General features: G+C 43.1%; 1 protein-coding gene across 1 annotated transcript; it reads left to right on the top strand.

The window, feature by feature from the left end:
- The first annotated feature begins 902 nt into the window (after positions 1-902).
- Positions 903-14,622, top strand: LOC139409510 (beta-1,3-galactosyltransferase 2-like). Its single transcript, XM_071154771.1, has 2 exons — positions 903-1,622; positions 12,210-14,622. The coding sequence occupies exon 2, from the start codon at positions 12,607-12,609 to the stop codon at positions 13,903-13,905; it is 1,299 nt and encodes a 432-aa protein (XP_071010872.1). The 5' UTR covers positions 903-1,622; positions 12,210-12,606; the 3' UTR covers positions 13,906-14,622.
- The last annotated feature ends 7,330 nt before the right edge of the window (positions 14,623-21,952 follow it).

The raw sequence follows: 21,952 nt of genomic DNA, 5'->3' as shown, positions 1-21,952 counted from the left end.
ACAGGAACTCCCGTTCTCAGAACAACAGTCCATCTCACAGCAGGGGAACTCCCTTTCTCAGAACAACAGTCCATCTCACAGTACAGGAACTCCCTTTCTCAGAACAACAGTCCATCTCACAGTACAGGAACTCCCGTTCTCAGAACAACAGTCCATCACACAGTACAGGAACTCCCTTTCTCAGAACAACAGTCCATCTCACAGCAGGGGAACTCCCTTTCTCAGAACAACAGTCCATCACACAGTACAGGAACTCCCTTTCTCAGAACAACAGCCCATCACACAGCACAGGAACTCCCTTTCTCAGAACAACAGTCCATCTCACAGTACAGGAACTCCCGTTCTCAGAACAACAGTCCATCTCACAGCAGGGGAACTCCCTTTCTCAGAACAAAAGTCCATCACACAGTACAGGAACACCCTTTGTATCCCAGCATTCTAGCCCGATGATTCTAGCCTCATGTACTATGCATAAACATATGGAACTTTCTGAATCCCTTAGGTCTGTGTCATCTGAAACATACGGATATATGGAAATGTAACAAACTAACCAAATAAAGAGTTCATTATTCATTGACTAGTAAATAACACAGCGTACAGATTTTACCCTGTTCCTGTTTTTCTTTCATATTTTAAAAGATCCTCAAAGGTTGCACAACACTGAACATCACATCTGTAACCATAAAACCAGTAACCACTGGTGCTTCTCTCTAGCTCTCTTTCTCACTCTCTCCATCCACCAAGCCCACACAGTTCAATCGCTTTTTTTCTCTCAGAGAAAGGGGGATGGGTTGGTAAGGGGAGGACGGACAGAAGGGGAGAGTGAATTCTAAGTGGGTCACGTGGGATGCCCCCCCCCCCCCTCTGCCTCCATACTACAGCGGCTGATTCTCCTCCTGCTGCAAAACAACGAAGCAGAGCCGAGAGGAGAGGACAGGAGCTGGACAGAGAGAAGGAGAGAGAAAGTGAAAGGAAGAGAGAGGGAGGAGTGTTTTCTTCCTCGAGACTCAGGATCATGTTCTTCTGCAGCCATTTTCAGAAACCATGAGTGCTCCCTCCCTCTCTGTCTCTCTTCGTCAGACTGCCTAGCAACATGCGGGACTAGCCACAGCACTATCAACACAGCTCTGCTGTCTCTTACTGCTTTCTTTTAGCGGAGCATCCTGAGAAGAAGACATGCACACCGGAGCAGAGAACGGAAAACACAAGGCAAGGTGAAGGATTCCGTTTTATTTTCGGACACATTGCAAAAGGGAAGTGAGGAGAGGAAGAGAGACAGAGCGAGAGAGAGACCATTGGAGAGATAGGAAAAAAAGAGAGGGGGGCTGTAGTGCATAACTGAGACCAAGGATCAAGAAGAGGAAAGGGGAGGAGGAAGAGAGGAGAGAAAGAGCCCTAAACCCGAAAGGCTTGGTGACGCAGAGGAAGAGAGGAGATGACGGAGACTCTGGAATGCACTGTGACAGATGGACGGATGTTACGCCAACAATAATCCATTAGGCAGACAGGGTGGAAGAGTACATTACCCCAGATTCCAGAGAAGAGGGACAGTGATGGCGTACCGAGTGTGCCGACAGACGGCACCAGCAATCACACAGTCCGTCTGCCAGCTGCAGGAGGAGGTATGTACAGTACTACATGTTTCATCAGCTCTGGCACTCAACCTCCCTCTATCCAGTCTTCTCTTTCCATCATCCTATTGTCTCTGTCCCATCATCCTCTCTCTCTCTCACATCCATCTATCTCTCTCTCTCTCTCTCTCTCTCTCTCTCTCTCTCTCTCTCTCTCTCTCTCTCTCTCTCATCCATCTATCCATCCTCTTCCCTCAGCATAGCCAGGCTTACAGCTCTGTTGTTTCCAGACCTCTCAAAAACATTACCTGGCTGATCCAATGATTGATGCTGGCACGCCGGGCAGATCTCATTGATCCAATTCAATTAACACTGTCTCTAACCCCATGCATCATGTCCATCCCACTGACTGGGAAGTTGGCACACCAGCCCAGATGCATGGCGAAAGCTAATTGCTGAGGTGGATATTTAAAATGCATGGGGTTTGGCTCTTCATGGGACTATGAAACTTTGATAGGATCTCCTTTTTAAAGCACATCGTGAAAAAGACACACACACACACACACACACACAGCCCAACACAGTAGTTTAACTGATGAGACACACACACACAGCCCAACACAGCAGTTTAACTGATGAGACACACACACACAGCCCAACACAGCAGTTTAACTGATGAGACACACACACACACACACAGCCCAACACAGTAGTTTAACTGATGAGACACACACACACACAGCCCAACACAGCAGTTTAACTGATGAGACACACACACACACACAGCCCAACACAGTAGTTTAACTGATGAGACACACACACACACAGCCCAAAACAGTAGTTTAACTGATGAGACACACACACACAGCCCAACACAGCAGTTTAACTGATGAGACACACACACACAGCCCAACACAGTAGTTTAACTGATGAGACACACACACACAGCCCAACACAGCAGTTTAACTGATGAGACACACACACACAGCCCAACACAGCAGTTTAACTGATGAGACACACACACACAGCCCAACACAGCAGTTTAACTGATGAGACACACACACAGCCCAACACAGCAGTTTAACTGATGAGACACACACACACACAGCCCAACACAGCAGTTTAACTGATGAGACACACACACACACACAGCCCAACACAGTAGTTTAACTGATGAGACACACACACACAGCCCAACACAGCAGTTTAACTGATGAGACACACACACACAGCCCAACACAGCAGTTTAACTGATGAGACACACACACAGCCCAACACAGCAGTTTAACTGATGAGACACACACACACAGCCCAGCACAGCAGTTTAACTGATGAGACACACACACACAGCCCAACACAGTAGTTTAACTGATGAGACACACACACACAGCCCAACACAGCAGTTTAACTGATGAGACACACACACAGCCCAACACAGTAGTTTAACTGATGAGACACACACACAGCCCAACACAGTAGTTTAACTGATGAGACACACACACAGCCCAACACAGCAGCTTCACCTGCATACCATTGCCCACCAAACAGTCCAACTCAGATCACATATTTTCTTCACTTCACACAATTCTTACCAAGCGTCACCCATTCTGAGGGTTTTCTGTATAACTCAGAACTACTAATACAGTATCACAGTATCACAAAACCCCTCCGAGTTGCTACGTTCTGAATATGATTTAATAAGCAGGCATCCGATATGACGGTGAGTACATTAGATAAGGGTTTGTGTGCAGGGAGGCTCGGGTGGCCTGGCCTAGATTTGACCAACGCCTCGGCCATGAAGTGTAGAAACACCCTGTCTATCCAGTAACATTAACCCATTCACAACCCTGTCTATACAGTAACATTAACCCATTCACAACCCTGTCTATCCGGTAACATTAACCCATTCACAACCCTGTCTATCCAGTAACATTAACCCATTCACAACCCTATCTATACAGTAACATTAACCCATTCACAACCCTATCTATCTTAGTAACATTAACCCATTCACAACCCTGTCTATCCAGTAACATTAACCCATTCACAACCCGGTCTATCCAGTAACATTAACCCATTCACAACCCGGTCTAACCAGTAACATTAACCCATTCACAACCCTGTCTATCCAGTAACATTAACCCATTCACAACCCTGTCTATCCAGTAACATTAACCCATTCACAACCCTGTCTATCCAGTAACATTAACCCATTCACAACCCTGTCTATCCAGTAACATTAACCCATTCACAACCCTGTCTATCCAGTAACATTAACCCATTCACAACCCTGTCTATACAGTAACATTAACCCATTCACAACCCTATCTATCTTAGTAACATTAACCCATTCACAACCCTGTCTATCCAGTAACATTAACCCATTCACAACCCAGTCTATCCAGTAACATTAACCCATTCACAACCCGGTCTAACCAGTAACATTAACCCATTCACAACCCTGTCTATCCAGAGAGAGCGAGAGAGAGAGGTCTTCACCAGATCCTCCAGGTCCATTGAGTGGTGAAAGAGAGTGGAGGTGTACATTTACCAGCACCTCATATTAAAAGAATCCTCACTCTGAAGGAAGCATAGTCTGCAATCCCCAGGACATTCCTTATGTTAAAAAAAAATGGAATATCTCAATAGGAACCTGAGAACTCAACTGACAGAGGACAGAATGGAAAACTACAAAGGAAGCTGGGTAAATTCAATCAGACTCAAATACACCCCACTGGGCACACACTGGTTGAATCAACGTTATTTCCACGTCATTTCAATGAAATGACATGGAATAAACATTAAATTGATGTCTGTGCCCAGTGCTTACAATAGACTTACAATACTTGAACGTGGCTGTAAAGGTTGTTCCGCTCTAAAAGGATGATGGTAATAACAAGCCACTAAGTTATTTATAACCATGACAACAGATTCAAATCAAAGCCTTTATATGTGAGAGCGAAGGAGTCTGAGGGTACAGCATGAGATTTCACTAATTCCTTTAGACCCGTTCTGGAGCAGCCACACACACACACACACACACACACACACACACACACACACACACACACACACACACACACACACACACGAAAGGAGATGAATACTTTAGATGGTAGTTTAGTTATTTCTGTTAGAAGCCAGCACCGGATGGAAAGACCATTAAAGCTATTCTTAGGAACAACGGCATGTTCCTACGCGTGTGTTAAAGTTTAGTGTTAACTGTGTTAACTGTGCTAACTGACTGCTCAATGCTTTTGCCTCAGACTGACTCTGAATGAGTCTGGATGTAACAATTGGGGCATGCAGCCATAGCATTGTGTTACAGGGTTCTATTAAATCAGATCCGCTTTAGCCGACATCCGCATAGCAGTTGTTTTGGTGGTGTTGGAGGTGGAACTGTGTTAGAGCTGTCAAATCCAAAAGAGGCTCCTGGCATTATACCTAAAGTGGACATTGCGATTGGCTTCACGGAGTCGCATGAACAGAAATTCCATGCAGCCTTGTTTACAAGTTGGAGCACTGGAATGTGAGGTGTAATCCGATTTGACCAGCCTGATCACTAGAAATAGACTTTGAATTCCAGATGTTTGAAAAGGTCCTGAGAACGTAGATATAAAAAGATAAGAACAATGATTGGCCAGCGCTGGGCGAACCAAAGTCCTAACCTTAACCACTCAGAATGAATACCTAAATGGTTAACATTTAACACTGTAACAACGCTGAATTAATGCATCAAAAATAGACGTTCATCCATAATATGTCGGATTTTGAAAAGGAAACTATTAGATCTTGTTGGATTTTATTTTTATTTAACTAGGCAAGTCAGTTGAGAACAAATTCTTATTTACAATGACGGCCTACCCCCGGACAAACCCAGACGTCTCTGGGGCAATTGTGCGCCGCCCTATGGGACTCCCAATCACGGTGGCCGTATGTGATACAGCCTGGATTCAAACCAGGGACTGTAGTGATGCTTCTTGCACTGAGATGCAGTGCCTTAGACCGCTACACAACTCGGGAGCCCACAGGATTTGACAGCTCCAACACATCAGCAATGCGGGTGTCGGCTACCCCCGGTTAACTTCTGATCTGATTTAATCTAGGCCTTAACGTGTACACATATTGGAGATTCATGAGAAAGCTTTATCAAAACACATATCCCAGTAATGGTTTATGTACCTGCGAATAGTAGGATTTGTGTCTTAAAAACAAATTGAAGTCTAGTTGAATGATCAGCTGGGCGGATGTCAGCGGTATCTGTCTGGTATACAGTCAAATAAAACATTACCGTCCAGAGACTTTTGTTTTGCCAACATCTTTGTTTTGGCCTCTATATACAAACAGCACGCAGCTCCCTATTAAATATCAGAAGGCCTTTGAAAGAGTGCCAATGACAACTATGAAACAAAGAGCGATCGATACTCTGTCGAGGCTTGCAGCTATCAAATCAACGTTTATTGGTCACGTATACAGATCTGAAAGTGTTACAGCAGGTGCAGTGAAATGCTTGTGTTACTAGCTCCAACAGTACAGTATAATGTATTGTGTTACTAGCTCCAACAGTACAGTAGAATGTATTGTGTTACTAGCTCCAACAGTACAGTAGAATGTATTGTGTTACTAGCTCCAACAGTACAGTAGAATGTATTGTGTTACTAGCTCCAACAGTACAGTAGAATGTATTGTGTTACTAGCTCCAACAGTACAGTAGAATGTATTGTTACTAGCTCCAACAGTACAGTATAATGTCTTGTGTTACTAGCTCCAACAGTACAGTAGAATGTCTTGTGTTACTAGCTCCAACAGTACAGTAGAATGTATTGTGTTACTAGCTCCAACAGTACAGTAGAATGTATTGTGTTACTAGCTCCAACAGTACAGTAGAATGTCTTGTGTTACTAGCTCCAACAGTACAGTAGAATGTATTGTGTTACTAGCTCCAACAGTACAGTATAATGTCTTGTGTTACTAGCTCCAACAGTACAGTATAATGTATTGTGTTACTAGCTCCAACAGTACAGTAGAATGTATTGTGTTACTAGCTCCAACAGTACAGTATAATGTCTTGTGTTACTAGCTCCAACAGTACAGTAGAATGTATTGTGTTACTAGCTCCAACAGTACAGTATAATGTCTTGTGTTACTAGCTCCAACAGTACAGTAGAATGTCTTGTGTTACTAGCTCCAACAGTACAGTAGAATGTATTGTGTTACTAGCTCCAACAGGCCAGTAGAATGTATTGTGTTACTAGCTCCAACAGTACAGTAGAATGTCTTGTGTTACTAGCTCCAACAGTACAGTAGAATGTCTTGTGTTACTAGCTCCAACAGTACAGTATAATGTATTGTGTTACTAGCTCCAACAGTACAGTAGAATGTCTTGTGTTACTAGCTCCAACAGTACAGTAGAATGTCTTGTGTTACTAGCTCCAACAGTACAGTAGAATGTCTTGTGTTACTAGCTCCAACAGTACAGTAGAATGTATTGTGTTACTAGCTCCAACAGTACAGTAGAATGTCTTGTGTTACTAGCTCCAACAGTACAGTAGAATGTCTTGCAAATACAGTAGAAATACACACAAAAAATGATCACGGCAAGAAATCAGGAAATAACAACCCACAGTAGATACATTACAGTGAGCATGTGTCAGAGTCCACAATATAAATACGTGGTGTGTTGAGACAGTATATCATTTGGACAGAAAATGGTATGTTCAGTAGTAGGTCAATTAGGATGAGCTATGAATACAGTATATAGATGGCCAACTCCAGTCCTCAGGGGCCTGATTGCTGATAATAAGTCACCGTCAACATATTGCCCTATGAACTCAGATACGTTGGAAGACTTGTGTACAATGTTAATCTTTGATCTCAGTTTCGCTGTCCAAGAAAATAAAAACTAAATATAGAATATTTGGACATGTAGGCTTTGGTATTTAATTCCATATCACCATTAAATGGTGGCTAGCATTAGCATTAGGCTAGGTGAGATTTGAGGCGCGTCAGTCACTAGCTGGATTCTAATATTTTCATGCAGTCTTTGAGATTATTGACCGCAGTGGAACAACTGGGGCCTCAATTAGCACCGCTGTAACTAATTGACTAGCGTGGAAGTGACTGTGATGGGAGGCAAGGAAATAAATTAAATGAATGGAGTGGCACGTTCAGCAGAATGACTGGGATGCCACTCAAAGGGATGCCTGCCTGGTGCCTGATCCGACCATGTGAAATTGTCACTGGATTAGACAACAGTGTAGTCATACCACATACAACAAGTCAACATCTCTCCTATGGATAGAGTCTGTGTGCGTGCATGTGTGTGCGCTCCCGCATATATGTGTGTGTGTGTGTGTGCATGCGTGCGTACTCCCGCATTTGCGTGTGTTTGTTCCAGCATGTGTGTGCTCTCTGCATTAGCCTCCTGATAATTAGGTCCATGTATAGGCGACAACAGAAACCTTTGGAGCGTTGGATTTGCTCTGATGTAAAGTCTGTTAACCTTTAAAGCAAAGCCAGCCATGGCCCCCACTCATTCTGCTGTAATTGCCTGCGCAGGGTAAGCACATTCTGCTGAAAAGGTTAGCGTGCACCCATCCCACCCAGTCATCGTGATGAATGGGCAAACACTCCAAGAAAATGAAAATTGGGACGAGTGTGGTTGGCGTTTTCTCTCTCTGTCTCTCGCTGTCTTTCTCTCTCTCACAGCATCACACATCATAACACAAAATAACACACAGTTTTTTTCCCGATGTGGCGGAACACAACAACCACTAATAAACAACCCGAATGGAAGACAGAAAGAAACGGAGCTGTTTGTGTCACAATTGTATGGAGAGAAATGCCGCCTCCTGCCAGTATCTGTCAGCACATTTGAGTGTGTACGTGTGTGCAGGAGAACGTGTGTGTGTGTACTGTATGTGTGTGTGCACAAAGAGAGAGAGAGAGCTGGCAGGGAGGCCTCTCTCCAGGCAGGCAGAGAGGCAGGCAGGCGAGCTATTGATAAGCTGGAGGTGGAAGGTGAATGGCGGGTGAAGGCTGTTATTGCCGGCGGCTGACTGGGGCTCCAGCAGCACTGCTTGCTGGACCCTGAAAATTCATTTTGACAGATGCGTCTCCTCCCCGGCTGGCGAGGCGCAGAGCAGTGGGGGGCTGATGGCACAGGCTCACCAGAGCGGCTCAGAGTAGTGTTAGCCAGCATCATGTTGTGCAAACCAGCAATTTATACTTCCGCCTCTGGCATTAGACCCGGCTGATGAGATGCAAGAGGCCCTCCTACCATCCTACCATCCCATTCAACCTCCATCATCACCAGTCCACAAGCCCTAAGGAGTTTACATACCAGACATATGGATCATTTTACTGCCTTGTTATAGCTAGTGTTTACCTGCTTTTTATGCCTCTGAAACAGTCCGCGGAGACAATGGGTACTCGGCTGTTGATATGTTGGCCCCACTACCATCTATGTCTGCATTCACCTTCCCTCCTCACCAGTCTAGCTGTCTGGAGTTTTCATACATACGTAGCTAGGCTTTATTTTAAAGTCCAGCTGTTGTTTAGTTGGTAAATATTGAGAAATGATGTACCGTAATAACAATGTAGTTGGTTCTTCAAAGAATTCCTCAAAATAGGGAACTAAATGATGACGAACGGAACATGGCACTGGTTGTTCAAATGACTCAAAGAATGAAAACAGCTGGTCATTATTAAGTGATTACTGTTTTACTGCCATTTTAATTATGGGTATGAGACTGTAAAGAAAAACAAGGCAAATTATCAGAAGGTGGTTGCCAGTACACAGCCACACCCTACACACGGACATGCACCCAGATGTATACAGTAACACATACTGTATACAACTCCCTATTAGACATATGCAGTACCATAAACAGTTACAACACACAGGCACACACACTCACACGTCCGCTCACACTCACACGTCCGCTCACACTCACGCGCACACGTACGCGCACACACACATACACACACACACACACACACACATCCCTCTGTCTGTCTTCCCCACTAGCATCTACACCGTATCGGCCTTTGCAGTCGTCCTGGCATTTATTTTAGATTTAGTTTGTCTTAAAATACCTTTTAGTCTTAGTCACATTTTAGTAATAAATCCTTTGTTAGTTAGTTTTAGTTATTATCAGTCGACTAAAACTCGTGGACAATTTTGGTCTAGTTTTAGTCATAGCCATTTTAGTCGCATAACTAAATTTTAGTCGCATTAATAAATAATATTTAGGCTACCTGTAACTTCCATCGTACATATTCAGATAGCCTTGTCCGTCTAAGCCTACTATCTCCTCATATACATTAGCTGACAACATTGATATAGTGGCAGATTGTAACCATGCCAGACATAATTAACCATATAGGTAAAGCCTTGGCTACAGGAAATACAAGCTCTGATTTTCTCCCTATCATAACCAGGGGGTAGAGTGTTTTCCTTTTTCCTTGAAAAGGAGAGAATTAGTATTACTGTACTCCTAATATTTAACAAATAGCATTCGTTTTTCCCATAGGAAAAAAGCAACTCCAACTCGCATTTGCGGACAGCAGGGCAAGAGCGGCAACACAGATGAATGAATAACAACACAGATGAATGAATAACAACACAGATGAATGAATAACAGCACAGATGAATGAATAACAGCACAGATGAATGAATAACAACACAGATGAATGAATAACAACACAGATGAATGAATAACAGCACAGATGAATGAATAACAGCACAGATGAATGAATAACAGCACAGATGAATGAATAACAACACAGATGAATGAATAACAACACAGATGAATGAATAACAACACAGATGAATGAATAACAGCACAGATGAATGAATAACAACACAGATGAATGAATAACAACACAGATGAATGAATAACAACACAGATGAATGAATAACAGCACAGATGAATGAATAACAACACAGATGAATGAATAACAACACAGATGAATGAATAACAACACAGATGAATGAATAACAGCACAGATGAATGAATAACAGCACAGATGAATGAATAACAACACAGATGAATTAATAACAACACAGATGAATGAATAACACAGATGAATGAATAACAACACAGATTAATGAATAACAGCACAGATGAATGAATAACAGCACAGATGAATGAATAACAACACAGATGAATGAATAACAACACAGATGAATGAATAACAACACAGATGAATGAATAACAGCACAGATGAATGAATAACAACACAGATGAATGAATAACAGCACAGATGAATGAATAACAGCACAGATGAATGAATAACAGCACAGATGAATGAATAACAACACAGATGAATGAATAACAACACAGATGAATTAATAACAACACAGATGACTGAATAACAACACAGATGAATGAATAACAACACAGATTAATGAATAACAGCACAGATGAATGAATAACAGCACAGATGAATGAATAACAACACAGATGAATGAATAACAACACAGATGAATTAATAACAACACAGATGAATTAATAACAACACAGATGAATGAATAACAACACAGATTAATGAATAACAGCACAGATGAATGAATAACAGCACAGATGAATGAATAACAACACAGATGAATGAATAACAACACAGATGAATGAATAACAACACAGATGAATGAATAACAGCACAGATGAATGAATAACAACACAGATGAATGAATAACAGCACAGATGAATGAATAACAGCACAGATGAATGAATAACAGCACAGATGAATGAATAACAACACAGATGAATTAATAACAACACAGATGAATGAATAACAACACAGATGAATGAATAACAACACAGATGAATGAATAACAGCACAGATGAATGAATAACAGCGCACATAGGAATATAGAGCTTCTTATGTGATCAAAGAAAAAATCTCCTACATGACAGTAAGAGAAAGAGTAAACATTGTTTCTAGTTGAAGTTAGCTAAAAGTAAAGTTTCCTGGCTTCGCATCAGTTCAAAAGATTGACGAGTGACTGAAGTGACCACCTGGGAACTGTGTGGGAGATTCTGCGTGCTTCTGATTGGACCAAACAGATGAAAAGGACCGTCATGTCATATGAAATGTCCGTTAGTTTCACTTGAAATTCTCGTCTCCTCACATTTAACGTTATCGTTATAGTTTGAGTCAAGAAAAATAGGATGTTGACAAGTATCTTTCGTCATAGTTATTGTGTACGTAAGATCTCACATTATTCAATCTGTCTTAACACACTATCCATTAACAATCTACCCCAGGCAGGGTGGTTAGATTGCAGACAAGCCATGTGGAAGTGAGTGTCAGGTTTTGTTGCTCTCAGGAATCTACAAAAATAAACAACAAACAAGGCAGTTACCATGGTGAATGCCATAACATTATACTGTACATTACTCATGCAGTGCAGCAGAGGTGTTTCATATTTGAATAGACAAGTCATTCTGAATGACTTTGATCATCCATCACTAAAAATAGATGGAAAATGCAGAGATACAACACAACATCAAAGCTGAATGATTTTAAATAAGCTTTGCTCTTCCTCATGGGAATATAGTCAGATCTCTACAACTTAAACAATTGACAATTCTGAACATTTGCCAAGCCTGTTTCTCTGTTCTTTCTTCCCAGATAAGAGAGGTGATCCACTGAGGAGGTGACTCCAATCTCTGATCTGAAGGAGCCCAGACCTGGAGCATGATCCTGGGTGTGTCTGCAGAGTCAGTGAAGAGCCTGGGTCCTGCCTCCATGGCCACAAAGTCAGCACTGTCCTAGCTCTGCCACGGGACCCAAGCATCCCACTGCTGGCTCCGCGAGGGGCCTCAAGTATCCCCTTGCTATCTCTGCCAGGAGGCCTTGTACAGTTCATCCCGTACTAGCTCTGCCAGGAGGTTCACTCCCACGTGTCTGCCAGCTCAGATAACCCTCTGGCTATTGGCAAACACATGTTTGACGTGATCGAATGTGACCGCCGCCGTGCCATCCAGAGCAGCAGCAGCCCCCTGTTCCCTCCGCCTGCCGATTCACCATGCAGTGGAGACGTTGGCACTACTGCCCCATCAAGATGACCTGGACCGTGAAGCGCTCGCTCTTCCGGACCCACGTGGCGGGCCTCCTGTCCCTGGCCCTCCTCTTCACACTCTTCCTTTTTTTCAGCCACCAGGACTGGCTGCCGGGCCGGACCGGGCCCCGGGACAACCCCCTGGCCTACACCGTCAGGGGCTTCCGCACGGCCAGGGCCGAAGCAAACCAGAGCCTGAGTCTGCGGAGCCTGTGGAAGGAGACGGGCTACGTGCCTCCCAAGCCCCATCTCAACATCAGCTCCCAGCAGGCTGAGGGTGGAGGTGGTGGAGGAGCCATGATGGGCGTGACGGGACTGGAGAACTCAATGAGTGCCAACAACAGTTTACAGCAGGAAATGGGCGTGGGAGGGAGGCTCAATGCCCAGCCCTATCGCTACATCCTCAACCAGCCCTTCAAGTGCAGAGACAGAACCCCATTCCTGGTGCTGCTTATCGCTGCAGAGCCAGGCCAGGCAGATGCCAGGAATGCCATCCGGCAGACATGGGGCAACGAGAGCGTGGCCATGGGCCTGACCTTCGTCCGACTCTTCCTGCTGGGTTTGGGGCGTAGCTCAGACTCGTACACCCAGACAGCCATCGAGGAGGAGAGCCGGGTCCACAATGACATCATCCAGCAGGACTACCAGGACACATACTACAACCTCACCATCAAAACCCTGATGGGCATTAACTGGGTGGCCAGCCACTGCCCCCAAGCGCGCTATGTCATGAAGACTGACAGTGACATGTTTGTCAACACGGAGTATCTCATCCAGAAGCTGCTGAAGCCAGAGCTCCCGCCCAGACAGAGCTACTTCACTGGCTATCTGATGAGGGGCTACGCGCCCAACCGAAACAAGGACAGCAAGTGGTACATGCCTCCTGAGCTGTACCCTAGTGAGAGGTACCCCATCTTCTGCTCGGGGACAGGGTACGTGTTCTCCGGAGACATGGCGGAGAGGATCTACCAGGCATCTCTGAGCATACGGAGGCTGCACCTGGAGGACGTTTACGTTGGCATCTGCCTGGCCAAGCTCCGCATCGACCCCACGCCGCCTCCCAATGAGTTCCTCTTCAACCACTGGAGGGTATCCTACTCCAGCTGTAAGTACAGCCACCTCATCACCTCCCACCAGTTCCAGCCCAACGAACTGGTGAAATACTGGAACCACCTGCAGAGCAACAAGCACAACGCCTGCATCAACATGGCCAAGGAGAAGAATGGGAAGTATAGACACAGGAAGTACCACGCAGAGAGACAGTGAGGATGCCTCTACTTCATGTGGAAAGGGTATGGACAGGAAGAGGAAATGGGAAGGAAGTGGACTAGAGGAAGGGCTGGGTCTTGAAAGGGCATGTAAAAGAGAGCTCAGCACTATACACTACCTGGGAAAGAGCACTGTGTTTTTGGTATTGTGTACGGTCGATTAAAACTATTTTTTTTATTTGAGAGAGATGTTATGTATTGTAAACCTGTTGAAAACTCTTTTTAAAAAAGGGCAGTGAAGTGTTTATGTGCAATATGAAGCATGCACAACGCGAAAGAGAGAAGGCTAGTGGTTGATGGGGTTTTGTTATGCAACAGATAGTTCACTTTAACTGTTGGGCCAAATCTATCAAAGACCTAATTAATGACATAAAGAGTATTTACATGGGATGGGAAAGGGGGAAGACAGAAATCTATCACGTTACTAATAACTACTACCACTACCTACAAAAAAAGAATGAATATATTTATGATGTGGACATGTAATGCTGCCCTTTTTTTCAATGTTTACTTTACAGAATGATCATCAAATACGAATTAAAAGGGGTTACCTGTCAATATGCCATATATTTTGTATTTACAACCAAGGTGAAAGCACTCAGAATCAGAACTGTCGGAAATGACTGAGATTGTATTTTCTAAAGCTTTACATGAGTAAATATGGGGAGTCTGCACTTCAGTAAATGTGCAATGAATTAAATAACAATTAAATGTATTCAATTCTTGAGGTTTCTTTTGCGTTTGTTGTTGGGTAACTAACACCGTAGTTAATTAAGGCTGCCTCTTCCATTCACCAATATACGACAACTCTTTATTTCACCATTTCGTAGTCGCCATCCATTTGACAGAGTCAAAACACTCCAGGATCCGAATCCAACGGGGGATGTGTGAAAACACTGATGAGGGAGAAAGAAATTAGTGCTATACTGTATTCTCTCATTCTCTTACCCCGAGAGAAGGAGGAAAAAGTCAAAGTCATAACAGTTACATTTTATTAGTACTGAAGACACACTCGTAGTGTTTATTCCAGATGGGCCAGGACTGAGAGATGTTCTGTACCGTGCAATAGTTAGGCTATGTATTAGATGTCTACATGCTCCACTGCTCAGGGTTACCAGTTAAAAGAGCACACATAACTGGTTGAATTGGTTGACGACTTGGAATGGCTCCCATACGAACACAATAATCTACTTAAATTAATGCATAGCGAGCTGGAGCTATTTAATCGTCAGACTTCATTGCACATCTGTCCGTCTGGTTTTAAATCAGCCATACATTTTTGAGTAATTTTGTTTATGGTGCTAAGGTCAAAGTTCACAAAGCAATGTAATAACGATACATTATATTTTAAACCCCTTTTATTAGTTGATCCGTAAATCTATGCTGATAAAATGCAATCAATCAGACAATGTTTACTGACTGAAACAAAAAACACACATTTGGACAACAATAAATAGATGTATTATTTTGTAATTATAATTATTTTTGTAATTATACGTACTAATAGTACCAGACTTCTGATCACCTGATATACCGTTGTAAAGAAAGTACAGTACGGCACCAGAAAGACATCTGACAAACATCTTTCCCTGTGATCTGCCTGACCACCGATTTAAAGCAGCCGTCACAAGAGACAAGAAAGACCATCCTCGTCTGAGAAAGAATGTAATTCCAGCGCTGTGCAATTCATTAAACACTCAACTGGCCTAAAGTATTCATCAGCCTCAATTAATGAGAATGAAAGTCATGGCTCAAGAGGATATTGGGACCCAGGTCTGCTTCCATTCATCCGTGGCCTTGGCAATCACACAGCCCAGATTACCAGCATCCGGTGCCTCCGGAAAAATATGATGAGAGGGAGAGAGGGAGAGAGAGAAGAGGGTAGAGAGAGGAGAGATGGATGAGAGGAGAAAATGGGGAGAGGAGGAGGGAGGAAGGGCAGAAGGGGTTGGGGGAGCGAAGGAGGGAGAGAGGAGGTGGGATAGAGGTGGAGAGGAGAAGGGAGAGAGGTGGAGAGGAGGGAGAGGGTGAGAGGAGGAAGGAGAGAGGGCAGAAAAGGTTGGGGGAGAGGAGGAGGGAGAGAGGTGGAGAGGAGGAGGGACAAAGGGCAGAAACGGTTGGGGGAGATGAGGAGGGAGAGGGAGAGAGGGGGAAAGAGAAGAATAGAAGGAAGGAGCTAGTGATGAATGAACAGGAAAGAGGCCGTGACTGATCGGTATTGAAAACCTGTGCTGCTGTAAACGTGGTAAAGTGAAGCAGGGAAACGGATTGAGATGTCGGCCATGATGAAGTGGGGGCTACGGCCTCAGCCTGGAATCTACCAGCGCAGCTCTGCACTACCACAGAAACCAGAGAACTAAAATACACTTGAGGAGGAGACAGATATCCTGACCTTAACCCGGCAGAGCTGTAGTAGACCTCACCCCGATAGGCCTAAATGTACTAAGATGAATTGCAACTAAGCCTGTTCATGGTATGTTCTCTATAAAAACACAGTACATTTTATAACACCAGTTTCATTCATTTTTAGAAGCTCATGACATTATAACAGAGAATGTTTCTCACATCAACTTGCCAATAGCTACATCTCAGTCATTTAGGCCTATGTTGTAATCATTTAATTTAATAGATCTACATGTAACATGCATACCACGTCTTTAAACAGCAACATGGTTTTTTTATGATATAGAAGACAGCAACGGTCTGTTAATAAATTGTCATTTTTTTGTTGTCAATTTCCTGAGCTTGTCTATCCCGAGACACAGATCTGAATAACATCTTCTAACAGATGGTAGATTCCAACCAAGCCTCAAGTATTCAATGATGGGGAGGGGACAGCTTCAAGACAAAATCTATTTATAAACCTAATTGGAGGGTGACAAAAATCCTGAATGGGCCATGCAGGACAGGAGGAGCGGCTAGACATCCACCTGCCAGCTCTCAAATAAACCCATTTTACCACACTATCAACTCCTCTTCTCTTCAGCCATGTAGGGGCAAACTGAGGTTTGTTGTTGAGTACAAGATAAGTCAAGGGTGAGTTGATGTCAGCCATTTTGTGGAAAACAAAACCAATCAAAGAGCTGTAGGTATCGTATCATATTGTATTTACTGTATATGATATAACATCTAATACTGTTATAACACTGGTACTCAACATTGGTAGGCTGCAGTTGTACCAGTTGAATTAATAGGCGCATAACGCTATACAGGTATTTGATTTTACATTTTTATTTATTTAACGAAGCAAGTCAGTTAAGAACAAATTCTTATTTACAATGACGGCCTACCGAAAGGCCTCCTGCGGGGACGGGGGCCTGGGATTAAAATAAATAAATACAATATAAATATAGGACAAAACACACATCACAACAAGAGAGACAACACAACTTAAAGAGAGACCTAAAGACAACAACATAGCAAGGCAGCAACACATGACAACACAGCATGGTAACAACACAACATAACAACATGGTAGCAGCACAAAACATGGTACAAACATTATTGGGCACAGACAACAGCACAAACGTCAAGAAGGTAGAGACAACAACACATCACACAAAGCAGCCACAACTGTCAGTAAGAGTTTCATTTTTTTGAATGAAGAGATTGAGATAAAACTGTCCAGTTTGAGTGTTTGTTGCAGCTCGTTCAAGTCGCTAACTGCAGCGAACTGAAAAGAGGAGCGACCCAGAGATGTGTGTGCTTTGGGGACCTTTAACAGAATGTGACTGGCAGAATGGGTGCTGTATGTGGAGGATGAAGGCTGCAGTAGATATCTCAGATAGGAGGGAGTGAGGCCTAAGAGGGTTAGAAAACATCCCCATAGTATATCATATATAGACCAGATAGCCTTTGACCACAGTCATGTGTACATGCAGTACATAGGTTGAAAGGTCCTGACCATTGTACTGCTACACCATCCAGGGTCAACAGAAATAGCAGCAAACTTTTTTTAAAGTACATTAATCCTCTCAAAATCAATACCTGGGGTACTAATTATCCTCCACGTTTGTCTACTTCCTCCTTTGGTGAGCAGTGTGGGGTGCAACACCGACACAGCTTCTCCGCCAGAGTCACGTTTCAGCGGGGTGTTTACGGTTCCACCATCAGCCATGACAAACGAGGACAAATTGCAGGCCAGGAGTGCATTAGCGCACGGTGATTGTATTACATGTTGGTAAAATACAAGCCTGACAAAACACTTTATCCTGCACAATCTCAGAGGTGTCACAGATGCTGGGCAAATTGGAAAAAGGAACAATGTCCCTGTCTCTTACAGCACTGAGGAAGGTATTACCATTTAAAGTAAAAGAAAGCATGGGGATTAAACGCACTATCGCACTATTCTCAATATTGACAGTTCAAAAGGAGATTATCCAGGCAATATGCTCTTTCTGTGAGTTTGGTCAGTCAAACTAATATAATGAATGCATTTTCCATGGGAAATTGTTACGTGCCACTGTTACAGACGTTGCTTTCTTAGCCGGTACCACTTCCCACTGATTCAGCTCATAACTGGCTGGAACTCGGGATCTCTACTTCACTAACACACGTGACCGCCCTCTTGGACAAACGTTCCAACCGGTTGAGCCACCCCAAAAGGTACCAATTGGATGGCTCCATCCACGACACCTAGGCTAGCTGTGGAGTGATCTTACATTACGTTCGTAAACGCCGTTACACCACTTCCGTCTCAACATATAACACTCTCATACGTTACCATTTCAGCTATTTCCTCCCTCTGAAGACCTCCATCCCAGCAAGGAAATCAACAGTATATCCCTTTGACAGCAAGTCTCTTTATCTCTCTATCTCTTCATGTACTCTTCTTCATGTTGGGGCGGCAGGGTAGCCTAGTGGTTAGAGCGTTGGACTAGTAACTGGAAGGTTGCAAGTTCAAACCCCCAAGCTGACAAGGTACAAATCTGTCATTCTGCCCCTGAACACTGTTCCTAGGCCGTCATTGAAAATAAGAATTTGTTCTTAACTGACTTGCCTAGTTAAATAAAGGTAAAAAAAAAAATACAGTATCTACCTCAAAAACCCTGTACCGGTACTCCCTGTATATAGATCCATTGTCTTGTATTTTATTTTATTCGTATTGTGTTAGTTACTACACATTTTTTTTATTATTATTTTTAAACTTGAATCTTTGGAAAAGGTTCGTAAAGCTGTAAAGTCACTGTAAAGTTCTCACCAGTTGTATTCGATAAATATAATTTGATTTCTCACACACAAATACACACTCCTTCTGTACCTCACACTTTTTCTCTCTTTCCACCTCTCTCTCTCCAACCCCATCCTGTAGCTTTAATATTGGCTCTAAACGCCCTACAAGGCCTTGCTGGTGGAAACTGATTGATGTATGGAACACCATGGAGAGGGTTGCAGCCATCTGCATCAATCCAGATATATGACAAAGGCAAGGGATTGTGACAAATCTGGAAATCTGACAATTAAATGCTAGTCCCTGTGAGGTGTAGTCCCTGTGAGATGCTAGTCCCTGTGAGGTGCTAGTCCCTGTGAGGTGCTAGTCCCTGTGAGGTGCTAGTCCCTGTGAGGTGCTAGTCCCTGTGAGGTGCTTGTCCCTGTGAGGTGCTAGTCCCTGTGAGGTGATAGTCCCTGTGAGGTGCTAGTCCCTGTGAGGTGATAGTCCCTGTGAGGTGATAGTCCCTGTGAGGTGATAGTCCCTGTGAGGTGATAGTCCCTGTGAGGTGACTGTCCCAATGAGGTGGTGCATGTCCCTGTGAGCTGCTAGTCTATGTGACGTGCTAGTCCCAATGAGGTATTGCTAGTCCCAGTGAAGAGCTAGCATATCTCATGCCTGACATGAAGTAACCCCAGTAGCCTGCCAGACAGGAAGTAACCCCAGTAGCCTACCTGACATGAAGTAACCCCAGTAGCCTACCTGACAGGAAGTAACCCCAGTAGCCTACCATACAGGAAGTAACCCCAGTAGCCTACCTGACAGGAAGTAACCCCAGTAGCCTCCAGCCTCTATTCCAGTGCATACAGATGACATGTCTTTTTTGTCTTGCCCCTGTTCCTGTTCCTGCCCATTTGATAACAGGGCATTCTAAATGGAAACTAATTTGATATATTAGTTAAGATGAAGAAAAAAGGAAACTGCACACTGCTCTTGATAGTATCACCGATCTTTAATAAGCTTATGTATCGCCCACCGATACAGTGTGAGTTTCCTTTTTCCTTCATCTTGTTCAATTGTTGCCATGCACCTGCAAATTAGATTGCTCAGATGTGCGACTGCCTATTGGATTTTTGTATACATATTAGTTAAGACAAAATTAAATTGAGAATAGTCTGAGAGGTGAACATATGATCACTAGATGAGAGAACAGCATGTGCAGAAACATATCGCCAGCTTTTGTAGCAACTTTCTCAAATCATCAATAGCCTATAGTCGCATCATGCAGCCCATACATGTTTTGATTTCTAAGGCATTCTAAGGTTTGTATCATACACTACTAAAGTTGCCAAATAACTCTAAATCTAGCACATAGGACCTGTTTCAAATGATCACTTTTACGCTCAACATAGCCACTTCATACGGGCACGCTCCTCCAGAATTGGAAAAATATTCTTTCTATTTTATTCAGCTAAGTTCAATTATGTTCTTCTTACTATACAATTATATAATATAAAAAAAATGGCAAGGTGATTATAAGCATATTGTATCTTGTCAGCTAAATGTATAATCCTAGAGCCTATGGCATGGTGCATAGCCAGATAACATACAGTAGGTCAACTCATATTCTGTTCTTCCGAAATACATTTTCTTCGTATCATGTTTCTTTAGACCTGCCTAAAATAAATCATGGATTTATTGTGATGCTTTATATTACATTGATTTATTATAGATGTTCCAAAGGCGTGCATCAGTGGCTTGTGTGCGGCTTCTGTGCATGTCACTGTGTTTAATTATGTTAATTAATGGTCAATTACAGTGAGACAGGCAGTCTTTTTCTTTTGCCTGACAATAACCGTCTGACTACACTTCATGAGCGGCACAGCTCTAGTCATGATCAAAGGCTAGCTCTGGTCCAACGTTAGTAAAGCCAACTCTCTGAAGTTCAAAGAGACTCAAAGTTCCTTCCTAGAAGCCGTTCCTCTGTAGTTATAATACTGTGTACCTAATTCAGATAATGCATGTCATAACGACAAGATACACAGCACTTCATGCCTCGCACTTTCCTCACCCGCAAAATGTCAGTCACATGTCACACCATACACAACACTTATTTGTCCATTGGATGTCCATAGCTAGCCCACTCAATAGGAAGCTGCTCTATACATTACTTTGAGTACCAGTCATTTTAATTTCATGTTGAGCTAAATGTAAAAAAATACATATTTTGCTGGTCGGGAACAGTGGAACGGACTTTTAAAAAGAATCGTTCTGTTCAGAACAAAACAAATAATAATTTATCTTGAAAGAGTGATGATGAATGTAAAAAAGGTATCAACTTACACCACTCTCCCATATAGCTAGCTACACAGGAGATTTTTTTTTATCAATGGCAGGATTACATTATATAATCTCTAGAGAACAATTATAACTTGGATTGTAATTATTATCAAAAGTTGGGGAACGCACGAAAACTGTGTTTTTGAACATCGTGCACGAAGGAAATTGAGGGTCGACTTCCAATTATAATCAATTTGTTTGGTATGCGTCTTCACTTAACCATGAGGGCTTTGAAGTTATGTTGAATATGCCTACACACACACACACACACACACACACACACACATCTTGTCTAAAAGTAGCGATTGATGTTGTGGACTAACTTGTAATGTCCAAGTTTCATTAAAACAAAATTCTGGAATCAAAAAAGGGAGTGAGAGAAATTAGAGCAGAAGGTAAGCCTGGTTCTCAAACTGACAATCCTGAAATTAGAGCAGATGTTAAGCCTGGTTCTCAAACTGACAATCCTGAAATTAGAGCAGATGTTAAGCCTGGTCCTCAAACTGACAATCCTGAAATTAGAGCAGATGTTAAGCCTGGTTCTCAAACTGACAAT

This window comes from Oncorhynchus clarkii, chromosome 5 (assembly GCF_045791955.1).
Source record: "Oncorhynchus clarkii lewisi isolate Uvic-CL-2024 chromosome 5, UVic_Ocla_1.0, whole genome shotgun sequence".
Taxonomy (NCBI): domain Eukaryota; kingdom Metazoa; phylum Chordata; class Actinopteri; order Salmoniformes; family Salmonidae; genus Oncorhynchus; species Oncorhynchus clarkii.
Note: the sequence above shows the minus strand (reverse complement) of the source record. Positions and strands in the feature narration are given on the sequence as shown.

Coding starts and splice junctions, on each gene's coding strand:
- LOC139409510 (XM_071154771.1), top strand. CDS start 12,607: ATGCAGTGGAGACGTTGGCACTACTGCCCCATCAAGATGACCTGGACC.